The 27,243-nt window shown below is 39.5% G+C and overlaps 1 protein-coding gene across 7 annotated transcripts in view; it reads left to right on the top strand.

Moving 5' to 3' along the window:
* Nucleotides 1-27,243, top strand: part of PHF8 (PHD finger protein 8) — a 107,492-nt gene that overhangs the window by 59,240 nt on the left and 21,009 nt on the right. For all 7 annotated transcript variants that reach the window (XM_070067348.2, XM_070067349.2, XM_002720027.6 and 4 more), the window contains 5 exons: nucleotides 4,311-4,489; nucleotides 4,799-4,884; nucleotides 6,097-6,230; nucleotides 6,816-7,129; nucleotides 22,037-22,132. In XM_070067348.2, the coding sequence (XP_069923449.1) occupies nucleotides 4,311-4,489; nucleotides 4,799-4,884; nucleotides 6,097-6,230; nucleotides 6,816-7,129; nucleotides 22,037-22,132 (809 nt within the window). The remainder of the gene's footprint in view (nucleotides 1-4,310; nucleotides 4,490-4,798; nucleotides 4,885-6,096; nucleotides 6,231-6,815; nucleotides 7,130-22,036; nucleotides 22,133-27,243) is intronic.

Genomic DNA, 27,243 nt, shown 5'->3' with positions numbered 1-27,243 from the left:
ATGGCCCAAGTACTTGGGCCCCCGCCACCCATGTGGGAGACTGGGATGTAGTTCCTTGCTCTTGACTTTGGCCTGGCCCAGCTTTGTCAATTGTGGTCATCTGGGAGTAAACCAGTAGATGGAAGGGATACATTATGTGTGTGTGTGTGTGTCGTCTTCTCTTTTTTTTTTTTTTTAAAGAATTATTTTATTTATTTGAAAAGAGTTACAGAGAGAGGCAGAGCCAGAGAGAGAGAGGTCTTCCATTCTACTGGTTCACTCCCCAAATGACCGCAATGGCCAGAGCTGAGCTGATCCGAAGCCAGGAGCCAGGAGCTTCTTCCAGGTTTCCCACGCAGTGTTTAAGATGCTGTTTGGAACACCTACATTCCATATGAAAAGTGTCTGAGTTCAAGTCCTCGCTCGCTTTTTTTAAAAGATTTATTTTATTTATTTGAAAGAGTTACAGAGAGAGGTAGAAGCAGAGAGAGAAGTCTTCTATCTGCTGGTTCACTCCCCAGATGGCTGCAATGGCTGGAGCTGTGCTGATCTGAAGCCAGGAGTCAGGAGCTTCTTCCGAGTCTCCCACATGGGTGCAGGGGCCCAAGGACTTGGGCCATCTTCTACTGCTTTCCCAGGCCATAGCAGAGAGCTGGATCAGAAGAGGAGCAACTGGGACATGAATTAACACCCATACAGGATGCTGGCACTGCGGGCTGAGGCTTTAACCCACTGTGCCACAGCACCGGCCCCAACTCTGACTTTCAAATAAATAAATAAATAAATTTTAAAAATAAGTGCAGGCCGGCGCCACAGCTCACAAGGCTAATCCTCTGCCTTTCGGTGCTGGCACACCGGGTTCTAGTCCCGGTTGGGGCGCCGGATTCTGTCCCGGTTACCCCTCTTCCAGGCCAGCTCTCTGCTGTGGCCAGGGAGTGCAGTGGAGGATGGCCCAGGTGCTTGGGCCCTGCACCCCATGGGAGACCAGGAGAAGTACCTGGCTCCTGCCATCGGATCAGCGCAGTGCGCCAGCCGCAGCGTGCTGGCCGTGGCGGCCATTGGAGGGTGAACCAACGGCAAAGGAAGACCTTTCTCTCTGTCTCTCTCTCTCTCACTGTCCACTCTGCCTGTCAAAAAAAAAAAAAAAATTGCAAGGGATCTTCAAAAAGTTCATGGAAAGTGTGTATTTGAAAGAACTGTGTATGAATTTCAATATTTTTGCACCAAAATGAACTTGTTTTAATTCTATTTTCTTTTTAAAGATATATATATATATTCATATATATGTGTGTGTGTGTGTGTGTGTGTGTGTGTACACATACATATCTATGTATTTGGAAGGCCAAAGAGTTAGAGAGCGAGTTTTCATCCACTGATTCATGCCCCAAATGTCTGCAACAGCCAGATGCTGGGGCAGGCCAAAATCAGGACTCCCACATGGACAGCAGGAATCATTTCCCCCTGCCTTCCCACATGGATTAGCAGGGAGCTATATCAGAAGCTGAGTATCTGGGACTCAAACTGGTGCCACGGCATCTTAACCTGCTGCACCACAGTACTGGCCCCTTAATTCCATTTTCCAAAAACTTTTTAGGTACTCTCATATTGTTACCCCATTTTACTCATGTGAAAATTGGGACCCAGAGAACTTAATTATAATATTAGCTACAATTTGGCACTTGCCGCTTGTCAGGCTCATTAGCTCATTTAGTATTCCCCAACAGCCTTATGAGGTAGAAAACAGGCCAATTTAATGACAACCAATTCACTGAAGGACTGTGGTTTATGAGGTTTCATTGATCAGTTTGTACTGATTAATATTGTTCACTATGTGTAACAGAATTATCCAAGCCATTTTGAGTTTTTCCTTTTCCTTTACATATTTTTAACAGCATTCTTGACACATGATTCATATACCATAAAATTTGCCTTTTCTAGGTTAAATTAACCTGTGGTTAAATGAATTTTAGTAACTCTACAGAATTGTACAACCATTACAATCCAGTACAAGAACATTTCTGTAAGAACAAAAGGATCCCTCTTGCCTATTTGCAGGCAGTCCTCATTCTCATCTCTAGGCCCAAGCAACTACTAATCTACTTTCTATAGATTTGCTTTTTCTGGATCTTTTGTAGAAATGGAATCATGCAATACGTGGTCCTCCATATCTGGCTTCTTTCACTTAGAGCATAATGTTGGGGGGTGGGTAGATCATTCATGATGTAGCATGTATCATTAGTTGATTCGTTTTTACCACTGAACAACATTTCATTGTATGGATATATCACATTATATTTATCTAAACATTTACTAGTTAATGGTCATTTGCATTACTTCTGCTTTTTGGCTACTACGAATAATACTGCTTTGAACATTGATGTATAAGTTTTTGTGTAGACATAGGTTTTCATTTCTCACCTATGAGTAAAATTACCCAGTCACATGGTAACACTATATTTAGCTTTTTAAGAAACTGCCAAAGATTATTCCAAAATGTGTGTACCATTTTGCAGTCCCACCAGGAACCATGAGTTTCTTCACGTATTGACCAACAATTTTTTTTTTTAATTATAGCCATTCTGAGAGATGCAAAGTGGTATCTCATTTTTTGATAAAAATTATATACATACACACACACACATATATATATAAGTTTTGATACACATCTAAATTGTGAAATGATTGCTGTAGTCAGGCTAATTAACAAAGTCATCCCCTTACACACTTACCATTTTGTGTGTTTGTGTTTTTATCTACTCTTGGGAAATTTCAGGTATATGTCTGTAGTCATCTTGCTGTGCATGAGATTTCTAGAACTTTTTCATCCCACATAACTGAAACTCTGGTTAGCATGTTCCCTTACCCCACAGCCTTTCAAAACCACAGTTATACATTTTGTTTCTATAAATTTTATGTCTGTAGGTTCCGTATATAAGTGAAGTCACTGCGTATTTCTTTTTTAAAGATTTGTTTTTTATTTGAAAGGCAGAGTTACAGAGAGATGGAGAGACAGAGAATCTTCCATCTGCTGGTTGACTCCCCAAATGGCTGCAATAGCCAGGAAGGGCTGTGCCAGGCCAAAGCCAGGAGCCAGGAGTACTTTCCAGTCTCCCATGTGGGTGCAGGCGCCCAACCAAGTACTTGAGCCATCTTTGCTGTTTTCCTAGGTGCATTAGCAGGGAGTTGGATCAGAAGTGAGCAGCAGGGTCTCAAACCAATGGGATTCCAGTGCTACAGGTGGTGGCTTACCATGCTGTGCCACAATGCCAGCCCCATGGAGTATTCTTCATTGCGTGTCTGACTTGTTTCACTTAGGTTAATGTCCCCTAAGAATATATTGTCACAAATGGCAGGATTGTTTGGATAAGCATTATCTTCTTAATGGTCAGTTTTTAATTTACCTATTGTCAGGTCAAAAGATATTTTCCTGTGATTTCTTCTAGAGAGTTTATAGTTTTAGCTTTCACATTTAAGTTTATGATGTATTTTTAGTTAATTTTTGTGTATGATGTGAGATAAGGGTCCATATTCATTTCTTTGCATATGGCTATTCAGTTTTATCAGCACCATCTCTTTCTTTTTGAACAAGATTTGTTTATTTTATTTGAGTCACACAGAGGAAGAGAGAGAGAGAGAGAGAATGTTCCATCCACTGGTTCACTTCTCAAATAGCCACATTGGCTGGGGCTGGGCCAAGCCAAAGCAAAGAATTAGGAGACTCTTCAGGATCTCCCACGTGGATGCAGGGGCCCAAGCACTTGGGCCATCCCCCCACCCCACCCGGCTGCGTTCCCAAGCACATTAGCAGGCAGCTGGATAGGAAATGGAACAGCTAGGACTTGAACCAACACCCATATGGGATGCCAGTATCACAGATGGCAGCTTTACCTGCTACCTCATAACACCAACCCTGTCTCAGTACCATTTCTTGAAATCTTTTCCCTACTGAATTACCTTGACACCTTTGTCAAAAATCAGTTGATCATAAATTTAGGAGATTATTCTGGACTCACAGTTCTGTTCCACTGATCTGTATGTCTATCCTTAAGCCAATATTGCATTGTTTTGATTACTATAGCTTTATTATAAGCTTTGTAATTGAGTAATATGTCTTCCAACTTTTTTCTTTTTTGAAATAGTGTTGGCTATTTAAAACTTTTTGCATGACTATGTACAATTTACTATCAGTTTGTCAGTATACAAAAAAAGCTGGCTGGATTTTGATAGAGGTTGCATTGAATCTTGCCAAGATCAATTATGGGAGAATTACCATCTTAACAATATTGCGTATGATTGTTTGCTTTTTTTGTTCTCCTTCCCTTTATCTTCAGTACCAAGAGGATGAAGAGCTTACCCAAATCCCGGCGAGCCAAGATTGCAAAGAAGTCCGAAAAGGCTAGGGCGGTGACAGAACAGATGATGGAGGATGAATTTGACTTGGATTCAGATGATGAGCTCCAGATAGACGAGAGACTGGGAAAGGAAAAGGCGACCTTGATAATAAGACCAAGTGTGTCTCTAATTTTCTCTTCCCTGGCCTGCCCATTTCATATATATTTTTGGCCCCTTTGGTAGTCTCAAAACATTAGGCCTGAATTTGTTGAGATTCTGATTTACCAGACTTTGTAGGCCCCCCCATTGTTTCCTTTTCTCTAGAGATTTATCAGTTAATGTTTCATCTCTCTAAATTAGTGGGCTGTGATCATTACTTCCAGGAAAATTACTGTGTTATTTTCTTCCCTCTGGGTATTTGGCTCAGATGCTAATCTTGGCTTCAAAATAAGTGCGTTCTGGTTGTTTTGTTTTTGTTTTGTTTAAGAATTTCCCCGGAAGTTGCCCCGTGCAAAGCCTTGCTCTGACCCTAACCGAGTTCGTGAACCAGGAGAAGTTGAGTTTGACATTGAGGTAGGAACCCATCCTATATCTAGTCTTCTGCTCATTCTGGTCATGGAGATAGACGACAGATTGTCATTCTCATTGGGAGGGAGTCGAAATGTCCTGTGCATTCAGTTCCTGAAGTGTCCATTAAGTAAAAGATCATTTGCTAAGGACTGCTTCGCATTAAAATGGGAAATTACAGGTTAGTTGAAATATTTTTAAAATCTTTTAATACAGAATAGAATAAAGACAGTGTGATGTAGCAGAAAGCATATCTGATTTGGAGTATCTGATGTGACCTTACTCAAAGTATTTAGCTTTACTGAGCCTTAGTTTCCTTATCTTTAAAATATGGATGTTAGAATTCTTAACTCGCAAAGGTGCTGCAGAGATTAAGATGAAAGTGTGAATATTCTGCATAGTACTTGGTGCTCAGAAGATACTATCAGAAGTCAGACTGTCAACTCTGTATTCAAACCTTATGAGAGTAGAATAGCAGATGTCCTAAACAGCACTCTGGCCTCAGAATCAGCCCTTGAGGCATTTGGATCTGGCTGAAGAGCCCATGAGAGTATTTTAGGCATGGAAAGCCAAGACACTCTGTTAAAAAAAAAAAAAAAAAAGAAAAACCTAAATGAAAGATCTCAGTGAGATCCCAGTAGAAAGAACGGACCATCAAAGAAGGAGGTACCTTTCTCTGAAGGGAGGAGAGAACTTCCACTTTGACTATGACCTTGTCTAAATATGATCAGAGTCGGTGAACTCAAAAGGCTTCCATAGCCTTGGCAACTCATGACAAGAGCCTAGGGAGATTACAGACACCATAAACAAGAGTGTCAATTTGTTAAGTCAACAACAGGAGTCACTGTGCACTTACTCCTCATGTAAGATCTCTGTCCTTAATGTGTTGTTCAATGTGAATTAATGCTATAACTAGTACTCAAACAGTACTTTAAACTCTGTTTCTGTGTGGGTGCAAACTGATGAAATCTTTACTTAATATATGCTAAATTGATCTTCTGTATATAAAGATAATTGAAAATGAATCTTGATGTGAATGGAATGGGAGAGGGAGCGGGAGATGGGAGGGTTGTGGGTGGGAGGGAAGTTATGGGGGGAAAAAGCCATTATAATCCATAACCTGTACTTTGGAGATTTATATTTAGTAAATAAAATTAAAAAAAAAACCTTGTGAGAGGAACTCTGGGCAACTGACATTACATGTTCTCTCCCTAACAGGAGGACTACACAACAGATGAAGACATGATGGAAGGGGTTGAAAGCAAGCTTGGGAATGGAAGTGGAGCTGGTGGAATTCTTGATCTGCTCAAGGCCAGCAGGCAGGTGGGGGGACCTGACTATGCTGCTCTCACGTGAGTATTGGCTTTGGTCTTCCCTTTCCATGCTATCAGACAGCATTCTTCCCTCCCACCCAAGGGGCTAGGTCAGCCAATCAGTAGATATGTTTTGAGCCATTTAAAGGAACAAAGAATTATTGAGGGCATTTGGGGTGAAAGAATAAAGTAGATAAGAAACCTGTCCTGAGGAGCATAAGATCTGACAGTGATAGGATATACAGATTTCAAGGGAAATAAATTTGGGGAACTTTGGAGATTGGGAGAGTTTAGAAGAATCATGGAAGGAGTACAGTTAAAAATAAAAGGAGAGAATGCAGCATGGGTGAACTGGGTGGGAGGTATGCTCCTTAGTTTTTGCCATCTTGCCTACTGTCTATGGAGGCACTTGAGACAAGAGGGACTGGCTTTTCATAAAAACGATCTTTAATACTGTCTTGATCCTTTAGCTTGATTTCTAGTTTATCACCTTGAGTGGTCCCCCCCTTCTTCTTCCCTCCTTGATCCCCACAGCTGTTGTCCCTCCACCCTGATTATTCTGATGACTGGCTTCCTCTGACAACTAGAGAAATTCCCTCAGCATTTCTCCTCTGTCCCTTGCAGCGAGGCCCCAGCCTCTCCCAGCACTCAGGAGGCTATCCAGGGCATGCTGTGCATGGCCAACCTGCAGTCCTCATCGTCCTCACCGGCTACCTCCAGCCTGCAGGCCTGGTGGACCGGGGGGCAGGACCGAAGCAGTGGGAGCTCCAGCAGTGGGCTGGGCACAGTGTCTAACAGTCCTGCTTCCCAGCGCACCCCAGGGAAGCGGCCCATCAAGCGGCCAGCATACTGGAGAACCGAGAGCGAGGAGGAGGAGGAGAACGCCAGTCTGGATGAACAGGACAGCTTGGGAGCATGCTTCAAGGACGCAGAGTATAGTAAGGGCAGCTAAGCACGTGGGTCCAGGCCAGAAGGGCTCCCCTCAGCCCCAGTCTCAAACCCAGCCCCAACAGAGGACAGGCTGTAGTTCACAAAAGGCCTGGCTTTAAGCCTGTTAGTTTCTCTGAGCCATGTTTACTTAATGTGTAAAATGGGGGCGTTTCTCAGGTTGTGTAAGAATTAAAGACTATGCTTGTACAGAGCACTTGGCACAGTGTCTTGTTTATGGGAAGTCCTCAAGAAATGGTAGCTGTTATAATTAGCTATCATCAATTTTTAGTACTGTCCAATTTTCATTGCTTGTAACTCTTGGTTTTTTCCTGGCCTATTTTATTTCCACAACTTGTATTTATGTTATCTGGCAGTTCATGCCTTGCAAAGGTATATATAGTCTGCCCTCTGTATCCACAGTTTCTGCATCTGCAGATTCAACCAAGTGTTGGGGAAAAAATTGCATCTGTACTGGACTTGTGCAGACCTTCCTTATCATTATTCCCTAAACAATACAGTTTGACAACCATTTGCATAGCATTTACAGTGTATTAGATTTTATAAGTAGAGATGATTTTTAAGTATGTAGGAGGATATGTATAGCTTATGTGCAAAGACTAGACCATTTTATATAAGGAATTTGAGCAGCCACAGATTTTTGTGTCCACAGGACCTCTGCAAACCAATCCCTGTGGATTCTGAGGGATGACTGTAATGACCTTTCCATGGGCATTTTACGTTTAGGAACTGAGCCCTTATTTTTAAGCTAAGATTTAGTGAAACTGCAATGTGTAAAGAATTTTTTGTATAATACAGGTGATGAGAGGTTTTTAATTTGGTAGTATTATCAAAAGTTATTTATTTGGTCAAGGTTATTGGTCAAAATTAGAACATGATAAAAAAAATTCTTGTGACTAACACTCTAACCTGGGTCCAAAGGCATCCTTTGTTAGTAATTTGATGTATAACTTTCCTTTTATTGTGTTTATTCCCTTATATAGACATGCGTAGATAATGGTACTCAAACCAGCATTCTGATATGGGATGCCGGTGTTGTAGATGGAGCTTATCTCATTGTGCCACAATGCCAGCCCCAAACTTTTAGTTCTTTATCGGGAATTAAGTTTTTTGAATTATGGGAGGTAAGAATCTAACCTTATTTTTTTCCACACAGATAGTCATTTACCTCAATACCATTTATTGATAGTTCACCATTGTCTCCCTGATTTGAAGTCCTGCCTTTGTCATAAAATAAATTCCCATATTTGTTTATATGTGGATTTGTTTTTTTACTGTAGTCCTCAGTTCTGTGTTTTAATGGGTACATGACCTTGGCCAAGCTAGTTAATCTCTCTATGCCTCTTTTTGATAATAGTACCTACCTCATAGGTTATTATGAGGATTACATATACAAAAAGCATTTAAAGCATTTCCCAGCATATAGTAAGCACTGTGTGTTAGATATTATTAATATTATTCTGTTCCATAAAATTAATTTGTTTATTCCTATGGCAGTACGAGGTAGGTTAGTTACCACAGGCCTTGTGTCTGGTACAGCTAATCCCTTGTGCTGAATGTACTTTGGATTTGAGCACAATGCTCAACAAACCCATCATCTCTGTACTAAGCTGTGATTGGGCTTAGGGGCATTCTTCTGGCCACCTACTCTTCCTTCAGCAGCCAATCACATTAAGCTGCAACCAAGACATCTGGACCTGGTTTAGCCAATCCTCTTAGAAAAAACAGCTTACTCAGCCTCTGCTTCCTCCTTCTCCTTCCTGCTTTGCCCAGCAACACTGCAAAGGCAGTTTAACAAGGAGAGAGCTCCCTACTTGTCTTTATTTTTTCAAATTTTCTAGGCTAGTATTAAGCCTTTTCTATTCCAGGTGAATTTTAGAATTAGCGAATAATTTAATTGAGATTTCAAGATTTAAGAGTATATAATATTTATAGATTAATTTATGGAGAATGACATCTTTTATTGGAGGCCCCTCTGCTATAATGGGGTATATACATTCCTGAAAAATCACATATCTTGAAAATTTGTGTGGTAAAAGTAATAGGGTTTACAAGAAAAAGAGATTAGGGGCGTATCTTTCAAAATGTATATGCCTTTGAAGCCAAAACGCTGACCCAAATAATGAATAGTCCTAACTTGTCCAATTAAAGGCCATTGGCATTTACTCTGATCACAATCACTGGAGTCTTAAACCCTGGACTCAGGCTTTTTCCTTCCAGAAGTGGAGTCTTAAAAGCATTTGCCTAAAATGCATATCAACTTCATCAAATAAAAATTGAATTAAAATCTGACCCAGTGTCTAGTCTTCATCAATTTTTTAAACACGGGGGGAAATGTCTTTGCAGTTTTTTCATCTCCTCTTTTAACCAGTCTCCTATCCCATCAGAACTTAATTTTGTAGAAAACAGAGCCAGTAGTTGCTCTTTCACTGATAGGTGGCACAATTGCAGGATCTTTGTACATCTTCATATATTATTAAGGCTTTCTTTGTAGTTTTGAGAAAGTCCACCATGGATTGGTTAGAAACAGTATGCCAGAGAAAATTGCTTTTGAAATAGTACAATTTCTGGACAGCATTGACGTCGTTCCCCTATTTACCTTTTGGGTTTAAGCAGACACAAAATAGGTCATCTTGTCTTTCTGTCTTCACAAATGAGCTATCTCTCAATTTATTCAGGTCTTCTTGTACAAGGGCATTTGAAAAGGTTCATGGAAGTTGGAATTAAAAATTGTTTATTTTGATGCAAAAAAAATTTTAAATCCCTGAACAGCTTTTTTATAATATACATTTTCTATAAACTTTTTGAAGACCCCCTCATATATCTCTTCCTTGGTTTATTTCTTCTTCAGTTTATTCTTAGGTATTTTATTTTGGTTGCTATTAAAAGTGACATCTTTTTATGTGTTACATTTTCTATTTGGCTTTCCTAAGTATGTAGGCAAATTATTTTCTTTCCATATTGATCCTGTATTGGACTGCCTTACTATATACTTACTAGTTTTATTAAGTTTTTTCGTAATTGTCTTGAGTTCTTGAGCTAGTTGATGTATTTGTTCTGTTTTAGTTTGATAGTGCTGCCATAACAAAATACCGTAGACTGTGCAGTTTAAACAAGAGAAGTTTATAACCTTACAGTTCTGGAAGTTGGAAGTCCAAGATCAAGGTATCAGCAGAGTTGGTTTCCAGTGAAGCCTCTCTCCTTATCTTACAAATAACATCCCTCTTGCTGCCTTTTCATGTGATCATCCATCTGTGCATGTGTCCCTATTGTATCTCTGTGCATCCTAATGTCTTCTTGTAAGGACAGAAGTCAGATTGGATTAGTGCCGCCACCACCACACCCAGCCTTATTTTAACTTAATTACTTCTTTAAAGGCTTTATCCCCAAATGCAGTCACACTCTTGGGTTTTGCGGGATTAGGCCTTTAGCATACAGATTTTTATAGGACACAGGTCAGGCCCTAATATCCCCTTTCTTTCTATATTCATACTTAATGATTTTTCTAGTTTTATTACAGTGCTGTCATAGTGGAGATAGGGGGCATCCTTGTGCTGTTTCTGACTTTAAAGTAGTACTGCTTATGTTTCTCTACTCAGTATGTAAGTCTCTCTAGGTCTCTGGTAGACTACTTTCATAAAGTTCAGGAGAGTCTCTATCTCTAGTTTGGAAGGCTTTTGTTTGTTTCAAAATCAAGTCACATGAGGTTTTAACAAATGGTTTTATGGTATCTTTTTAAAAATATTTATTTAGTTTAAAGGCAGAGAGAGAGATCAATCTTGGATCTACTGATTCACTCCCCAAAAAATGTCCACAACAGCTGGGGCTGGGCCAGGCTGAGGCCAGGAGCCTGGAATTCAGTTTGGGTCACCCATGTGGTAGGCAAATACCCAAGAATTTGAGCCATCTTCTGCTGCCTCCCAGGGTGTATAATAGCAGAAGCTGGAATCGGAAGTGGAGCCAGGACTTGGAACCCACATACTCTAATATGGAACATGGTTTTCCCAAGTGATAGTATCTTAACTGCTGCACCGAACACCCGCCCCTATTTTTGTTGTTTCTGATTTTATTTTATTCTCTCTTTTAATGTTCTTCATCTGACATCCTGAGTTGAAAGTTCTGTTCATTTGCTTTCATTGTGTCTATAAAATTGTATTTTTTTAAGTTGGTCTGAAGCAAAATTGGCTTTTTTCTGTATCCATGTTTACATTCTAGCAGCTACCACAATCAGGACACAGAACACTTTGTCTTCTTACTCCTGCCCCTCTTTGTCACCTTACTCTCTCCTTACTCCTAACCCTGGAAACCATTGATCTACTCTCCATCACTGCACTTTTGCCTTTGCCAGAATGCCATATAAATGGAATTATTTAGTATGTAATATTTTGAGATTGAAATCTTTCACTCAGCACAGTACCTTTAAGATTCATACATGTTGTGTATGAATAGCTTATTTCTTTTTATTGTTGAGCAGTATTCCATTGTGTGGATGTACATGTTAAAGGACATTTCAGTTGTTTCCAATTTGAGATGATTATAAATAGTGATACTGTGAACAGACTTTTGTTTGAACATGAGATTTCATCTCTCTATTTACTAAAATACCTAGAAATGGGATTCCTAGACAATATGGATTGTGAATGTTTTAACTTTAGAAAATTACTACTAAACTTTCCCAGAGTAGTTATGGCATTTTACATTCCCATTACAAGTATATGAGCTTCAAGTTGCTGTACCTACTGGTCAGTATATATATTTTAGCCATCCTAATAAGTGTAGTGATATCTCATTTAATGGCTTGTTTAATGGTTAATGATCTTGAATGAGCATCTTTTTCTGTGTTTGCCATTTATATATCCATTCTTTTTGAAGTGTCTTTAAACAGCACTTTAAATGACTTTTGCCTGTTTTTCTTTGGGGCTCTTTCTTTCCTTAACTGTTGAGCTTTGAATATGCTTCATATAGTCTGTGTAGTCCCTTATTGAATATGTGATTGGCAGATATTTTCTCCCAGAGTGTAGCTTGTTTTTCTTTTTCTTTTTAGTTTTCTAAAAATTTTTATTTTCATTTCATTTGAAAGGTAGACATATACATACATATACATACACAGAAATCTTCTGCTGGTTCATTCCCCAAATGCAGGAGCTATGAATGCCTACCCCCATTCTCCATTTTCTTTTAAAAATATTCCAGATAAAGAGGTTCTACTCACTGATTCACTCCTCAGATGTCTGAAACAGCTGGGTCTGGGCCAAGCCAAAACCAAGAGCTAGAAACTCAATTCTGGACTCCTATGTGGGTAGCAGAAACCCCATCACTTGAGTCATCACTGCTATTCCCCAGAGTCTGTATTAGAAGGAAGCTGGAGTCTGGAGCTAGAGCCCAATATTGAACCCAGGCACTCTAATGTGGGACACAGCATCTTAATTGCTAGGCTAAATGCCTGCTCCATCTTTCATAAGAAAATACTTTTAATTTGGGGATGAGGGAGGTGGAGGTGAGGGCAGGCATTTGGCACAGTGGTTAAGATACCGCTTGGGATGCCCATATCTCATACTGGAGTGTCTAGTTTCACATCCTAGCTTTTCTCGTGATTCCAACTTTTTGCTAATGTGCATCCTGGGAGGCAGTAGGTGATAGCTGAAATAGTTGGTCCCTGCCTTCCATGTGGGCATCCCAAATTGGATATTGGAGCATAAGGAGAATGAACCAATAAATAGAAGATCTGTCTTTCTGTGTTTGTCTCTCTGCCTTTCAAATAAAATGAAAACTTTAAAAAAAGAAAAGCAAAGAAAGAAAATAGTAAACATCAAATATTAGAACCAAATGATAAGACACAAAAAAATCCCTACTTTTTGAAAATACTGGTAATAAAATAAACTAGACACACTATTGTTGAACACTATGACCAAGTACAGCTAACTGCAAGAAGAAAATTTGGGTATAAAGTCAGTAGTAATCCTATTAATGTTCATCACCACATTAACAAATAAATCGAGAAAAACTATTTGTCAAAAGATACCAGAAAACCATTTAAAAAATCTCATATTACTAGATTTTAAAACAAAAGCCTTTCAAACTATATAGATAATTTGGGGAGGATTAACATCTTTATTTTTATTTTTTATTTACACAGCTTTTTTTATCCACATTCCCATATTTCCATTTAAGTGATACATGCGGGACTGAGAATATCAGATTTATTATTGTTTCATACAACCATTTAAAAATGCATAGTTCAGTGGCATTAGTGCATTTACAGTGCTATAAAATGGTCACTTCCATTTTTGAAGATATTGCCCTCACTAGAAAATACTTCATGTTCAATAAATAATTAATCTCCATATCCTCATCTCTTTATCCTCTGGTATCCCGCAATCTGCTTTCTGTTTCAGAAAATTTGTGGAGAAATCAGATTCAAAGATGAGGATTTTTTTCATGTGAAAAACTTTGAGATCTTTGTGTAGTTTTTCCATAATACACATTTTACTTGAACTTTTTTTTTTTCATAGGCAGAGTGAACAGTGAGAGAGAGAGACAGAGAGAAAGGTCTTCCTTTGCCGTTGGTTCACCCTCCAATGGCCGCCGCGGCCGGCGCGCTGTGGCCGGCGCACTGCGCTGATCCGATGGCAGGAGCCAGGTACTTATCCTGGTCTCCCATGGGATGCAGGGCCCAAGCACTTGGGCCATCCTCCACTGCACTCCCTGGCCACAGCAGAGAGCTGGCCTGGAAGAGGGGCAACCGGGACAGAATCCGGCGCCCCGACCGGGACTAGAACCTGGTGTGCCGGTGCTGCAAGGCGGAGGATTAGCCTAGTGAGCCGCGGCGCCGGCCTACTTGAACTTTTTAAAGCCCCCATTTATTACCACAATTTTTTTATCCATTCATGTGCTAAACAAATTTTTTGTTTCCACCTTTTGGCTGTTAGGAATAATGCTGCTATAGACATCCTTATGCATGTTTCTGTGCAGATACATGTTTTCATTTCTCTTGGTCATATATCTAGGAGTAGGATTACTGAGTCATAGTAATTCTATTTTTAACTCTTTGAGAAACCACCAAAATGTTTTCCCACAGAGTACAAGAGAATTTGCATCATAGATAATATTGATTCTTCCAAACCATGTATATGATATGTTCCTTCAATTTATTTTCTTTCTTTTTTGAGGTTTCTGCATACAAATCCTACACATTTTGTTAGAGTTTTAAGTTATTTTGTAAATGGTATCTTTTTAAAAATTTTTGTTTTCTAATTGTTTATTGCCAGTATATATAAATATGATTGATTTTTGTGTGTTGACCTTGTATCTTGCAGCCCTAGCAAAATCACTTATTTGTTCTAGGACTTTTAAAGGAATATTCTTGTGATTATCTATTTAGATGATCATGCCGTATGGAAGAAGTGACAGTTTTATTCATTCTTCTCCAGTCTTCATGTCTTTTGTTTTTCTTTTTTATTCTGATGTGGGACTTCAAGCAGAATGTGGCGAGAGTGGCCATCCTAGCCTTATTTCCAATGAAAAAGAGAAAACAGTTAGTCTTTCACCATTGAGTACTATGTTAGCTCCAAGTTATCAGGTTAACGAAGTTTACTTCCAGTTCCTAATTTGCTGAGTTTTTTTTTTTTAATTATCATGTATGGGTGTTGAATTTTGTCTAATTTTTGTCTCCATTAATGGGTATTACTGTGTGTTTTTTCTTTTTAGAATTTTTTTTTTAGAAATTGTATTTTGGGGGAGGGAGAGAAAAAGAGAGACTGTGTGTGGGTGTGTGTATATCTGTGTGTGTTCTCATCTCTTGGTTCACTTCTCAAATGCCCACACAAACAGGGGCCTGGGGCCAGGAACTCAATCCAGTTCTCCCAGTTGAGTGGCAGGCACCTAGTTACTTGAACCATCACTGCTGCCTCCCAGGATCTTAACATGGAGCTGGAATCAGGAGCAGAGTCAGAACTTAAACCCAGGCGCTCTAATATGGGATGTTGTTGTCCCAAGTGGAGTCATAATTGCTAGGCTAAATGCCCACTCCCCCATTTTTCTTCTTTAGTCTGTTAATATGGTATATTACATTGATTTTTGAATATTGAGCCAACCTTGTATTCACAGGATAAATTCCATCTGATCATGATGTATAATTATTATTCTTACATATTGCCAGAATTAATTTAGTATTTCACCAGAGATTTTGTGTGTGTGTGTGTGTGTGTGTGTATATATACACATATTCTCCATGTGTACATGGAGAATAGTGATCTGTAATTTTCTTTTCCTGTATTCTTTTACTCTAGTTTTGGTATCAGATTAATGCTGGCCTCAAAAAATGAGTTGGGAAATGTTCCTTCTTCTTAAAGAAAATATTTTCTGGAAGGCGTTATGCAGAATTGGTGTCTTGTCTTCTTTAAAGATTTGATAGAATTTACAATGTGACCACCTGGGTTCCAAGATTTCTTTTTCAGAATTTAACTGTGGGATTAATTTTTAAAGAAGCTGTAGGATTTTCAGGTTATTTATTTCACCTTGAATGATTTTTTGGTAGTTTGTGTCTTTCAAATAATTGATCCATTTCATCTAAGTTGTTCAGTTTCTGGGCATAGAGTTTATAGAGTTCTCCCATTATCCTTTAATTTTCTTTGGGACATTTAGTGGTAGCCCTTTTTTCATTTTTGATATTAGTAACTTGTGGCTTCTTTTTTGTCATTCTTGTTGGCATTTTGTCAATTTAATTGATCTTTTCAAAGCTTTCAATTCCATTTTCTGTATCAATTTCATTAATTTTTGCTTTTCAAAAAATTTAGTTTATCATTAGTTTTCAATGTGATTTGTAGATACAATTCTTGGAACATAATATTCCCTTCCTCTCTTCTTCCCCTGATTTCTGCTCTTGAGATTATTGTTCTGCTTGCTATGGATTTATTTTATTCTTTTTCTAATGTCAAAAGTAGAAATAAAGATTATTGATTTGAGGCCTTTTTTACATTTCTAATGTAAACTTTTTTTGAAGGTTTTATTTATTATTTGAGAGTAGAGTTACAGACAGAGAGAGGGAGAGACAGAAAGGTCTTCCATCTGCTGGTTCACTCCCCAAATGCCCTCAACAGCCAGAGATGAGCCAATCCAAAGCCAGGAGCCATGAGCTTCCTCCAGGTCTCCCACATGGGTGCAGGAACCCAAAGACTTGGGCCATCTTCCACTTTTTTCCAGGTTATCAGCAGGGAGCTAGATTGGAAATGGAGCAGCTGGGACACAAACAGACGCCCTTATGGGGTGCTGGTGCCACAGGCCAAGGCTTAGCCTATGTGCCATAGCACTGGCCCATTTAATGTAAACATTTAATGCTTAAATTTCTTATTTATTTATTTGAGAGGTAGAGTTATATATATAGAGAGACAGTTGGGGGGGGGGGGTCTTCTATCCGTTGGTTCACTCCCCAAATGGCTGTAATGGCTGGAGCTAAGCCAATCTGAAGTCAGGAGCCAGGAGCTTCTTCTGGGTTTCCCACACAGGTGCAGGGGCCCAAGCACTTGGGCCATCTACTACTGCTTTCTCAGGCCATAGCAGAGAGCTGAATTGGAAGTGGAGCAGCCGCAACACGAGCAGACACCCTTATGGGATGGTGGCCACAGGCTGATGCTTAGCCTACTGTGTCACATGGCCAGCCCCCTTAAATTTCTTTCTAAGCAGCACTTCATCTATGTCTCACCAATTTTCTGTGTCACATTAAACTATTTTCTATCTTTGAACTCTTTTCTTTGACCCGTGGATCAAAAGGATGTTTTAATTTCTTTTTTTTTTTTTTTGAGATTTATTTATTTTATTTGAAAGAGTTACACAGAGAGAGGAGAGGCAAAGAGAGAGAGGTCTTCCATCTGCTGGTTCACTCCCCATTTGGCTGCAATGGCTGGAGCTGCGCAGATCTAAAGCGAGGAGCCAGGAGCTTCTTTTGGGTCTCCTAAGAGGGTGCAGGGGCCCAAGGACTTGGACCATCTTCCACTGTTTTCCCAGGCCATAGCAGAGAGCTGGAAGGGAAGTGGAGCAGCCAGGACTCGAAGCAGTGCCATATGGGATGCCGGCACTGCAGGTGGTGGCTTTCCCCGCTATGCCACAGCACTGGCCCTAAGGATGTTTTAATTTGAAGTGTTGGAGATATTCTAGTTATCTTTCCATACTGATTCATGGTCTAGTTTGACTGTGGTCAGAGAACATACTTTGTATGATTTCTTTTGGGCTGCTCCACTTCCAGTCCAACTCGCTGCTGGTGTGCCTGGGATAGCAGCAGAGGATGGTACAAGTGCTTTGGTGTCCTGTTACCCATGTGTGAGACCCGGAGGAGGCTCCCTGGCTCCTGGCTTCAGACTGGACCAGCTCCACAATGTTGCAGCCATTTGAGGAATGGACCAGTGGATAGAGGATCTTTGTCTCTGTCTCTCTCTTTCTCTCTCTCAATTCTGCCTTTTCAAATAAATAAATAAATCTTTAAAAAAGAGAAATGTATTTTATTACCAAGGATTTAGTCTATTTTGGTGAAATTTCTTTATGAACTTGAGAATTCTGTTCTATTGTTACTGAGTTAAGTGGCCTATAAATTTTGATTAGATCAAGTTGGTTGATGACACTTTTCTGTGTCCTTGCAGATCTCTCTACTTGGTTCATTGATTACTGAGAAAGATGTGTTGAAGTCTCCAAGAGTATTTGAGGATTTTTCTGTTTGCCCTTTCCGCCCTAACAGTGTTTGTTTCATATATGTGGAACCTTTGCTGCTAGGTGCATCCACGTTTAAGATTACTATTTCTATGAATTCATTGCTTGTAATAATGGTATATCCCTTTTTATCCTTGGTAATTTTCTTTGGTTTGTAGTTACTTTGATAATATAACTGATTTAGAGTTCTTTAATTAGTGTTAATATATTACATCTTATTCTATCCTTTTATTTTTAGCTTACCTTTATGATTACAGTTAAGTAGTTTTCTTATAGACAGCGTTAATGATCTTTTAGTTGGTGTTTTTAAACTAATGTAATTGAAGTTATATAAAGATAAAGGTTTAGTATTATTTATTTCTCTTTGTTACATCTACTTTTTGTTCCTTTTTCTCATTTCCTTCTTTTGGATTTGAATAAATTTTTTGCATTCAGTTTTTTTTTTTAATTTTTTTTTTTTTACAGACAGAGTGGACAGTGAGAGAGAGAGAGACAGAGAGAAAGGTCGTCCTTTTTGCCGTTGGTTCACCCTCCAGTGGCCGCCGCGGCTGGTGCGCTGCGGCCTGCGCACCACGCTGATCCGATGGCAGGAGCCAGGTGCTTCTCCTGGTCTCCCATGGGGTACAGGGCCCAAGCACTTGAGCCATCCTCCACTGCACTCCCTGGCCACAGCAGAGAGCTGGCCTGGAAGAGGGGCAACCGGGACTAGAACCCGGTGTGCCGGCATCGCTAGGTGGAGGATTAGCCTAGTGAGCTGCGGCGCCGGCCTGCATTCAGCTTTAAATTATCAATTGATATTTTTATTCTTTCTTTGTATAACATCAATTATTGAAGAGGTAATTCCTTCAATTGAATGGTCTTGGCACCCCTAATATCAATTAACTATAGGTATATGAAATTCTTTCTATACTCTCAGTTCTATTCCATTAATGTACATGTCTGTTCTCATACTGAGACTATAATGTTTTGATTACTGTAGTTTCGTAGAAAGTTTTTTTTTTTTTTTTTTTTTTACAGGCAAAGTGGACAGTGAGAGAGACAGACAGAGAGAAAGGTCTTCCTTTTGCCGTTGGTTCACCCTCCAATGGCCGCTGTGGCCGGCACGCCGTGCTGATCCGAAGCCAGGAGCCAGGTGCTTCTCCTGGTCTCCTGTGTAGGTGCAGGGCCCAAGGACTTGGGCCATCCTCCACTGCACTCCCGGGCCACAGCAGAGAGCTGGACTGGAAGAGGAGCAACCGGGACAGAATCCGGCGCCCCGACCAGGACTAGAACCTGGTGTGCCAGTGCCGCAGGCGGAGGATTAGCCTAGTGAGCTGCAGCGCCGGCCATCGTAGAAAGTTTTAAAACTAGGAAATATGAATTGTCCAATTTGTTCTTTTTCAACATTGTTGGTATGGGCTGCATGTTTGTGTTCTTCCAAATTCCTTTGTTGAAACCTATCCCCAGTGTAATAGTGCTTGCTGAGCAGGCATTTTGGGAATGATAGGCAGAATTCTCATGAATGAGATTGCTGCCTTTATGGAAGACACCCTTAAGAGATCCCTTGCTCTTTCTGCCAATGTGAGGATACAGTAAGATGACAGCCGGCTAGTTGTGACCAGGAAGCAGGCCCTCATCAGACACTAAATCTGCTGGTGCCTTGATCTTGGACTTCACAACTTCTAGAACTATTGGAAATAAGGTTCTGTCATTTATGAGCTACTCAAATTATGGTGTTTTTGTTACAGAAACACAAATGGATGAGAACAATTCTTTGGGCTATTCAGGGTCCCCTGCAATTCCATTTAAATTTTAAGAGCTCCATTTCTGCAAAAAATAAAAATAAAAATAAAAAATAAAAAGCATTGTTATTTTGATAGTGATTGCATTTAATCTATAGATTGCTTTATAGCTACCTTAACAATATTAAGACATCTAGTCCGTAAGCATTGGATGTCTTTCTGGTTATTTTGGTTTTTAATTTCTTTCAGCAATACTTTATAGTTTTCAGCATGCAAATCTTGTACTTCCATTGTTAAATTTATCCATACCTATATTATTCTTGTTGATATTATAAATGGAATATTTTTCTTAATTTATTTTCTAGATTTTTTATTACTAACACAGAGAAAGACAACTAATTTTTGTTTGTTGACCATGTATCTTGGAACTTTGCTGAATTCTATTACTAGCTCTAAATTGTTCTCTGTGTATATATGAATTCTTCAGAATTTTTTTATGTAAGTTTATTTGTAAATAGAGATTGTTTTACTTCTTCCTTTTTAATTTGATTGTCTTTTATTTCTCTTTTGTTTCTTTGCCTAATTGCTATGGCTAGAATTAACAGTACTAGTAAATAATTTATAGTGTTGACTAGTAATGATGTGGGCAGTCTTGTATTATTCTTGATCTTAAAGGAAAACTTCAGTCTTTTACTATTGTGATATTAGCTATTTTTCATGTTGAGGAAGTGCATATTTTTAATATGCATATTGAAACATATTTTCTTTCAGTGTACAGAGTTAATTATTATCTACATCTTATCCCCTCTTGAATAAGACCTGAACTTTAGAATGGAATTACTTTTGTAAGTTACTTTGCAGATAGAATCTCTTAATTCTCAACAACTTTGCAAGGCAGGTGGTATCTATTATTTCAGGCTTATTGAAGAAGATAATAAGACTTAGAGAAGCTCTCCCAGGTCACTAGTAGGTCAGTCCAAGATTTCAAAATAATTGTGACCCTGAGGCTCAGGGTGTTTCTTTCATATCTCACTTCTCTTGAGTTGGAAAATCTTTCAGATGCAGTGAAATAACACTAACTACTCTGTGTTACCAGGTGTCATTTCCTTCTAGGGACAATTACTCCTCTTTCTTAAAAGAAAATCATTATACAGGAGTTCTTAATTCTTTGCTCAAGGAGGAAGGCCTGAAAAGTAGACTTATTTTTCTGCAAAGTGGCCCTTCTAGGAAGAAGTAGGCAGCTAGGTTCCTCTGATGAAGTAGGATTTTCTATAGAATTTTGACACTGATTATTAGAAATAGTGGCGTTACAATAATTTAGGAGGACATTTTAACTCTTTGACATTATTTCTCTTCTAGGTTTAGCAGCAGTTTCAGAGGTTTTTTTTTTTTTAAGATTTATTCATTTATTTGAAAGACAGGGTGACAGAGAAGAACAGATGGAGAAGGGATCTTCCATTTACTGGTTTACTCCCTGAATGCCTGCCACATCCAGGGCTGGGCCAGTCCAAAGCCTGGAGCCAGAAACTCCATACAGGTCTCCCCCATGAGAGACCCAAATACTTGGGCCACCTTCCACTGCCTTTCCATGCACATTAGCAGGAAGCTGGATCAGAAGCAGAGCAGCTGGGACTTGAACTGGCACTCACATGAGATGTCGGTATTGCAGTCAGCAGCTTAACCTGCCATACAGCAACGTCAGCCCCTATTATCAGAGTATGGACCTCATCAATAGGACCTTTCTAGATCATCTTCCCTTTAAATCCTGTGTGTGTAGCTTGTGAATTACGAGGACAATGTGATAAAGCCATGTGTTTGTGTTTGTGTTAGATGAGATAACTTCTGTATGTGTGTTTTGTCATTTAGATCATGCAGTTCCAGTAATCTTGTTCCTAATTCACCCAAGTGCTCTTTCTGTTCCCTTTGTGAATTAATTATATATCACTTATTTTTCCATTCAGTCAGCAAACACTGGGCACACCTACTCTTCATTGTGTTAGTCTCTCTTAATATGAAATAATACGTGTCCCTGCCCTCATGGTAAATTGGAGGCAACAGATTTACTAATCACTTTAATACTATATAACAAATAACTCCAATAGAAGTATGCATAGGATATAATGGTGAGCTGACAAGCAGGCAGAATCATATTAGGAGAGTGAAGAAAGGCTGCTTGTGCGGAGATGAATCTAGAGCTAAATTTTGAAGAGTAAAGTGAAACCCATGAAGTTAGGCACTGAGTGGACATTGGATGAATGAGTCAGAATTACATGAACCTTGGAAATGGACATTTGCAGCAAAGGTAGAAAGAAAGGCATGAAATATGTGTGGCATATTCAGGGGTTCTTGGAGTTGAGAATGGATTAAGGAAAGGGTACACTTGTAGGGGAGTGGGAGGAGTTAAATAGATATCTATCATTCTGTCTTCACCCTTTTGGATGAGATCTCAGTTTGTCCTGTTTTCCCCTTTCCCTGCAGTCTACCCTTCACTGGAGTCTGATGAGGACGACCCTGCTTTGAAATCTCGACCCAAGAAAAAGAAGAATTCAGATGATGCTCCCTGGAGTCCTAAAGGTGATCCAGTCTCTTAAACTTTGTAGGGGGTGGTCTGGAGAAAATATAGGCTGGGGCAGGAGGGATATTTAATCTAAGAATACCTAATTCAGTCACTCATTTGTTTATTCTGCAAGCATTTGTGGTATTCAGGTACCATGTTAGGTGCCGGAGCTAAAATCCTCAGTAAAACATGGAGTTTGTATGATCAGTGCAGCAAAACCAGAAGTAATGGAGCATTGCTTTTGATATTACATGGTTTGAGATGAAAGGAAGAAAGAACTCAGATTTCACAGAGCAGTCTAAGGCTTCTGCAAACATTGTGATGTCATCATCCCAGCCCTTTAGTTATTTTATTGTCCAAGAGGGAAATTTTGCTGACTCTGCAAAGCCCAAAGCTGTCTCCTATATTGAGAAACCATCCCTTAGGGAGGAAGGAAGAATGATAATTGAGTTGGACATAGGAATTAGAGTGATCACAGAATTTTCTTTATCTTGTGGACTAAGTTTCACATTGGAGGGTCTATCAGCAAGCTTTTGCTGCTCAATAAATGTAGTAACTTAAAGTACCCCAATGTAGTAGCTTAAATGTACCCCAAATGTAGTAGCTTAAAGTAGCAATAGTTGGTCATGTCTCATGATTTTATAGGTTGGCTGAGTTCTTCCAGTTTGGGCCAGCTAGAGTAGGAGCTGGATATTCTAAAAGTATCTTCCTTGGGGTCCTAACTTAGATGGCCAGGGCCTGTTTCCACATAGTCTTTCAAAAAATGTCCAATCTTTTTCACAAAGTAGGAGCAAGGTTTCCAGCAGCAAGAGAGGAAAAACCTAAATGTGCAAATCCTTTTCAAGCCTCTACTTATGTCTGCTACCGTTCCGTTGGCCAAAAGCAAATTACACAGCCAAGCTTTGGTTCCAAGGGTGGGAAGTAGATTGCACCTCTTGAGAGGACAGCTGCAAAGTCACATTGCAAAGGAGGAATGCACACAATGAAATATCTGCTATAGAGGGTGCTGGGATCTGTGAATGCCTGTTGTTCCCTCTCAGCCATATTTGGCCTTTCTGGTGTTTGCCGAGGGTTGATGGAGTGGGGCAGCAGGATATTCCTGGGAAGGGCTCTCTTAGTGAGTCAATCAGCAAATGTTTCTTTCTTTTTTTTTTAATTTTAGACCCATTTTCTGACTTTTTTTCTCCTGTAAGTTTTACCTGTATTTTCTCCTCTATCAAAGTAAATTTTTCTCATTAGTATAATGGAAAATAAGGAAAGGGCCGGCGCCGCAGCTCACTAGGCTAATCCTCCGCCTAGCGGCGCCGGCACACCGGGTTCTAGTCCCGGTCGGGGCACCGGATTCTGTCCCGGTTGCCCCTCTTCCAGGCCAGCCCTCTGCTGTGGCCAGGGAGTGCAGTGGAGGATGGCCCAGGTGCTTGGGCCCTGCACCCCATGGGAGACCAGGAAAAGCACCTGGCTCCTGGCTCCTGCCATCGGATCAGCGCGGTGCGCCGGCCGCAGCGCGCCGGCCGCGGCGGCCATTGGAGGGTGAACCAACGGCAAAGGAAGACCTTTCTCTCTGTCTCTCTCTCTCTCACTGTCCACTCTGCCTGTCAAAAAAAAAAATAAGGAAAAATACTGAAAATAGAGGAAGTTATAAAGAAGATACTGCCCATGATTCTGCTATCTAGAATTAACCACTGTTAAAATTTTGACATATTTTCTTTTAGTATTTGTTTTCTCTGCATTTTTCCTTTTTGGTGTTTGAAATCACACTGTGTATACAGTTGTGTATCCTACTTTTTCATTTTGTTTTCTGCCTTTTAATCAAAGTAGAATGTATAGCATATCAAATAGTACAAAAAAGAGTTTAAGATTAAATGCAAAGTTCTTCTGCACCTGCTTTTCCTACCTTCAATCCTGTGTCTAAACAGCAACCTCATAGTGTTCATTTTCCTAGTAAATGCCTTCAGAATTAAAGGTGATAAAGTAGTTTATATCCTCATTTCCCTATTTATCAACTCTATTTCTTCTTTCACTAATTTCTGTCAGTCTCTCTTGATTACCTACTTTGTAAGATACGCATATCACTGCCCCTGTTCTTACCCTCCTCCAATCTTCTGTGATCCACACTTTATGTTTAAACCATCCAAGTTGTTACTGTATACATTGTCTTGTGATTAACATTCCACATCTACTAGAAATTGACTTTAAAAATTGAACACTAATAAATATACCTGGTCTTTTAATATTATATTGTAAGCATGTTCATAAAGATTTATTCATTTTGAAAGAGTTATTGAGAGAGGGAGAGACAGAGAGAGAGAGCTCCCATCCACTGGTTCACTCCCCAGATGTCCACAACGGCTGACACTGGGTCAGGCCAAAGCTGGGAGCTTTTATCTTCCACTGCTTTTCCCAAGCCATTAGCAGGGAGCTGGGTCTGAAGTGGAGCAGCCGGGACACAAACCTGCACCCATATGGTATGTGGGCATTGCAGGCAGTGTCTTTACTTGGTATACTATAGTGCTGGCCCCATAAACATGTTCTTAAGCCATGGGTTATAAATAAAATATTTGAATAGAAATAAAATAGCTATTCCATGGATAGTCCCAATTTACTTAGCTTCTCCTTTAATGCTATAGTCAAGTTTTCATAGTTAGTGATAACATTTGGAATGGACATCTTTGTACATAAATGTATTTCTGTGATTATTTACTTCAGATAAATCCCCATGGAACCTTAGAAGGACCAAAGTATATGAGGATAAAACTGTGCAGAGTCTCCTTCACAACCCTGTTCCATAGCTTTCCAGTTCCTTACTTGGAGTCAACTGCTGTTACAGTTTCTTATTTATCTTGTCAGAGATCATTTATGTATAAATAAGCAAATATGTGTATATGTTTTCTTTATTTTTTTACTCAAATGGAAACATACTTTATACACTGTTACATGCTTTGCTTTACTCAATAATAGATCTTAGAGATGTGTTTACACTGCTACAAGCAATGCATGAGAGTGCTTGTTTCCCTACACGCTTGCCAACACAGTTTGTTAATATGAATGTTTTTAAAGCTCTTGATACTAATTGCCAAATTGCTTTTCAGAAAAGTTGTACCAATTTACACTCCCACCAGCCATGTGTGAGAATGCTTCTTTATGAAATCCTTGTAGGCCTTGAGGAATAGTGTTTGCCTATGAATAGCAGGAACCTCTCAAGCATCCTTAGTGAGTGCTTATTCCCTCAGGATCACAAGATAATTACTTTACCTCCAGCACTGAATCTGGGTTGCAGTCAGGAGAAAAGGGAAAAGCAAAAGGAAAAAGGAAATGGCCTGCTAAGCCTCACCTCCTCCAAGGAGTTTTAAGGTCTAATTTTTAAAAATTTGTTTGAAAGACAGTTCCCATCTACTGGTTCACCTTTCAAATGCCTGCATTAGTCATCCCTGGGACCAAAACTTGGAGTTGAGAATTTAATTCAGGTCTCCCATGAGTAGCAGGAACGCAGCTACTTGAGCCATCATTGCTCCTCCTAGAATCTGCATTACCAGAAAGCTGGAATCACGAGCCAGAGCCAGGTGTTAAACCCAAGCATTCCAGTGTGGATAGTTGGACTTCCTATCATATTCTATGGTAAACACCTGTTCCCCTCTACTTTTGAACATCTCTTTGGCTGAAGTTATGTCAAGGCCAAGACTACATGTCACAGGAGCCAGGAAGTGTAGTTTTTTATCTAGGCATATTGCTGTCCCACAAAATCAGAGTTTTTATTACTAAACAGAAAAGGGAGAAAGATACTTGGTTGCAAATGTGGAATGTCTACCTTGATCTTTGGTAATTCATAAGCAAACAAGTCTCATTGGTTTAATTTACATTTTTGATTAATCATTGCCTATGTTTTTGTACATTACAATTTCTTATTTTGGAAATTTTGATTCTATCCTTTGCCCATTTATCCCTGTGGGTCTTCAAGCATTTTAAATTGCCCTTTCTATTTAGATAGTAAAGAAATAGCTAATAGCTATCCTTTGCCTTACACACACACACACACACACACACACATACACATACACAGTTATGCCTCAAAATTTCAACTTGATTAACACAAAGTGTAAAATATTATATTGGAAAATACATTTTAATGCACCCAATTTATCAAATATCATAGCTTAACAACACTATAGAATATCATGATCCTGTGGCCAATTGGAAGCTGTGGCTCCCTGCTGATGACTAACATTATAAGAGAGTGTTACATGGTAGGGTGTAAGCCCTAGCCCAGGGAAAAGATCAAAAATCAGAATTCAAAGTACTGTTTCTACTGAATGTATCATTGTCATACCATTGTAAAGTATACAGTGTTTAACCGTTATAAATCAGGGACTGTATATACACACACACAAATACACATACTTTTTAAAGATATAGTTTGCTGGGGCTGGCATTGTGGTGTTGTGGGTAAAGCATGGGGAAAAGCAGTGGAAGATAGCTCAAGTGCTTGGGAGACCGAGGCAAAGCCCTTGCTATTGCAGCCATCTGAGAAGTGAAACAGCAGATGGAAAATATTTGTCTGTCTCTGTCTTTCCCTCTCAGTAACTGTGACTTTCAAATAAATAAATAAATCTTTTTTAAAAAAAATACAATTTGCTTATAGTAATTTCCCTCATGAATGAAAAACCTGGATATTTCTATATCAAATGTTGTTTTTTTCCATTGTTTCCCTGGTCAGAGAACAGATAATTAGCACTCATGCATTTAAAAAACAAAAAAAATAATTATTTATTTGAAAGGTAGAGTTACAAGAAAGGGATAGTTAGGGAGAAAAAGGGCTCTTCCATCTGCCAGTTCACTCCCCAATTGGCCAAAATAGCCGGGGTTGGGCCAGGTGCAAGCCAGGAGCCCAGAACTCTGTCTGACTCTCCCACATGGGTGGCAGTGACCCAAGTACTGGGGCCATCTTCCTCTGTTTTTACAGGTGTATTAGCAGGGAGCTGGATTAAAAGTGGAGCAACTGGGACTTGAACCAGTACTTATATGGGATGCCATCATCATAGGCAGTAGTTTAACCTGATGCACTCACAATGCACGCTCCCACCCCTGTATTTTTTAAGCATGATTTTTAAACATCTAATGTTTTAATCTAACT

This window comes from Oryctolagus cuniculus, chromosome X, assembly GCF_051225735.1.
Source record: "Oryctolagus cuniculus isolate XC-2025 breed Fujian yellow rabbit chromosome X, ASM5122573v1, whole genome shotgun sequence".
Taxonomy (NCBI): Eukaryota; Metazoa; Chordata; class Mammalia; order Lagomorpha; family Leporidae; genus Oryctolagus; species Oryctolagus cuniculus.
Note: the sequence above shows the minus strand (reverse complement) of the source record. Positions and strands in the feature narration are given on the sequence as shown.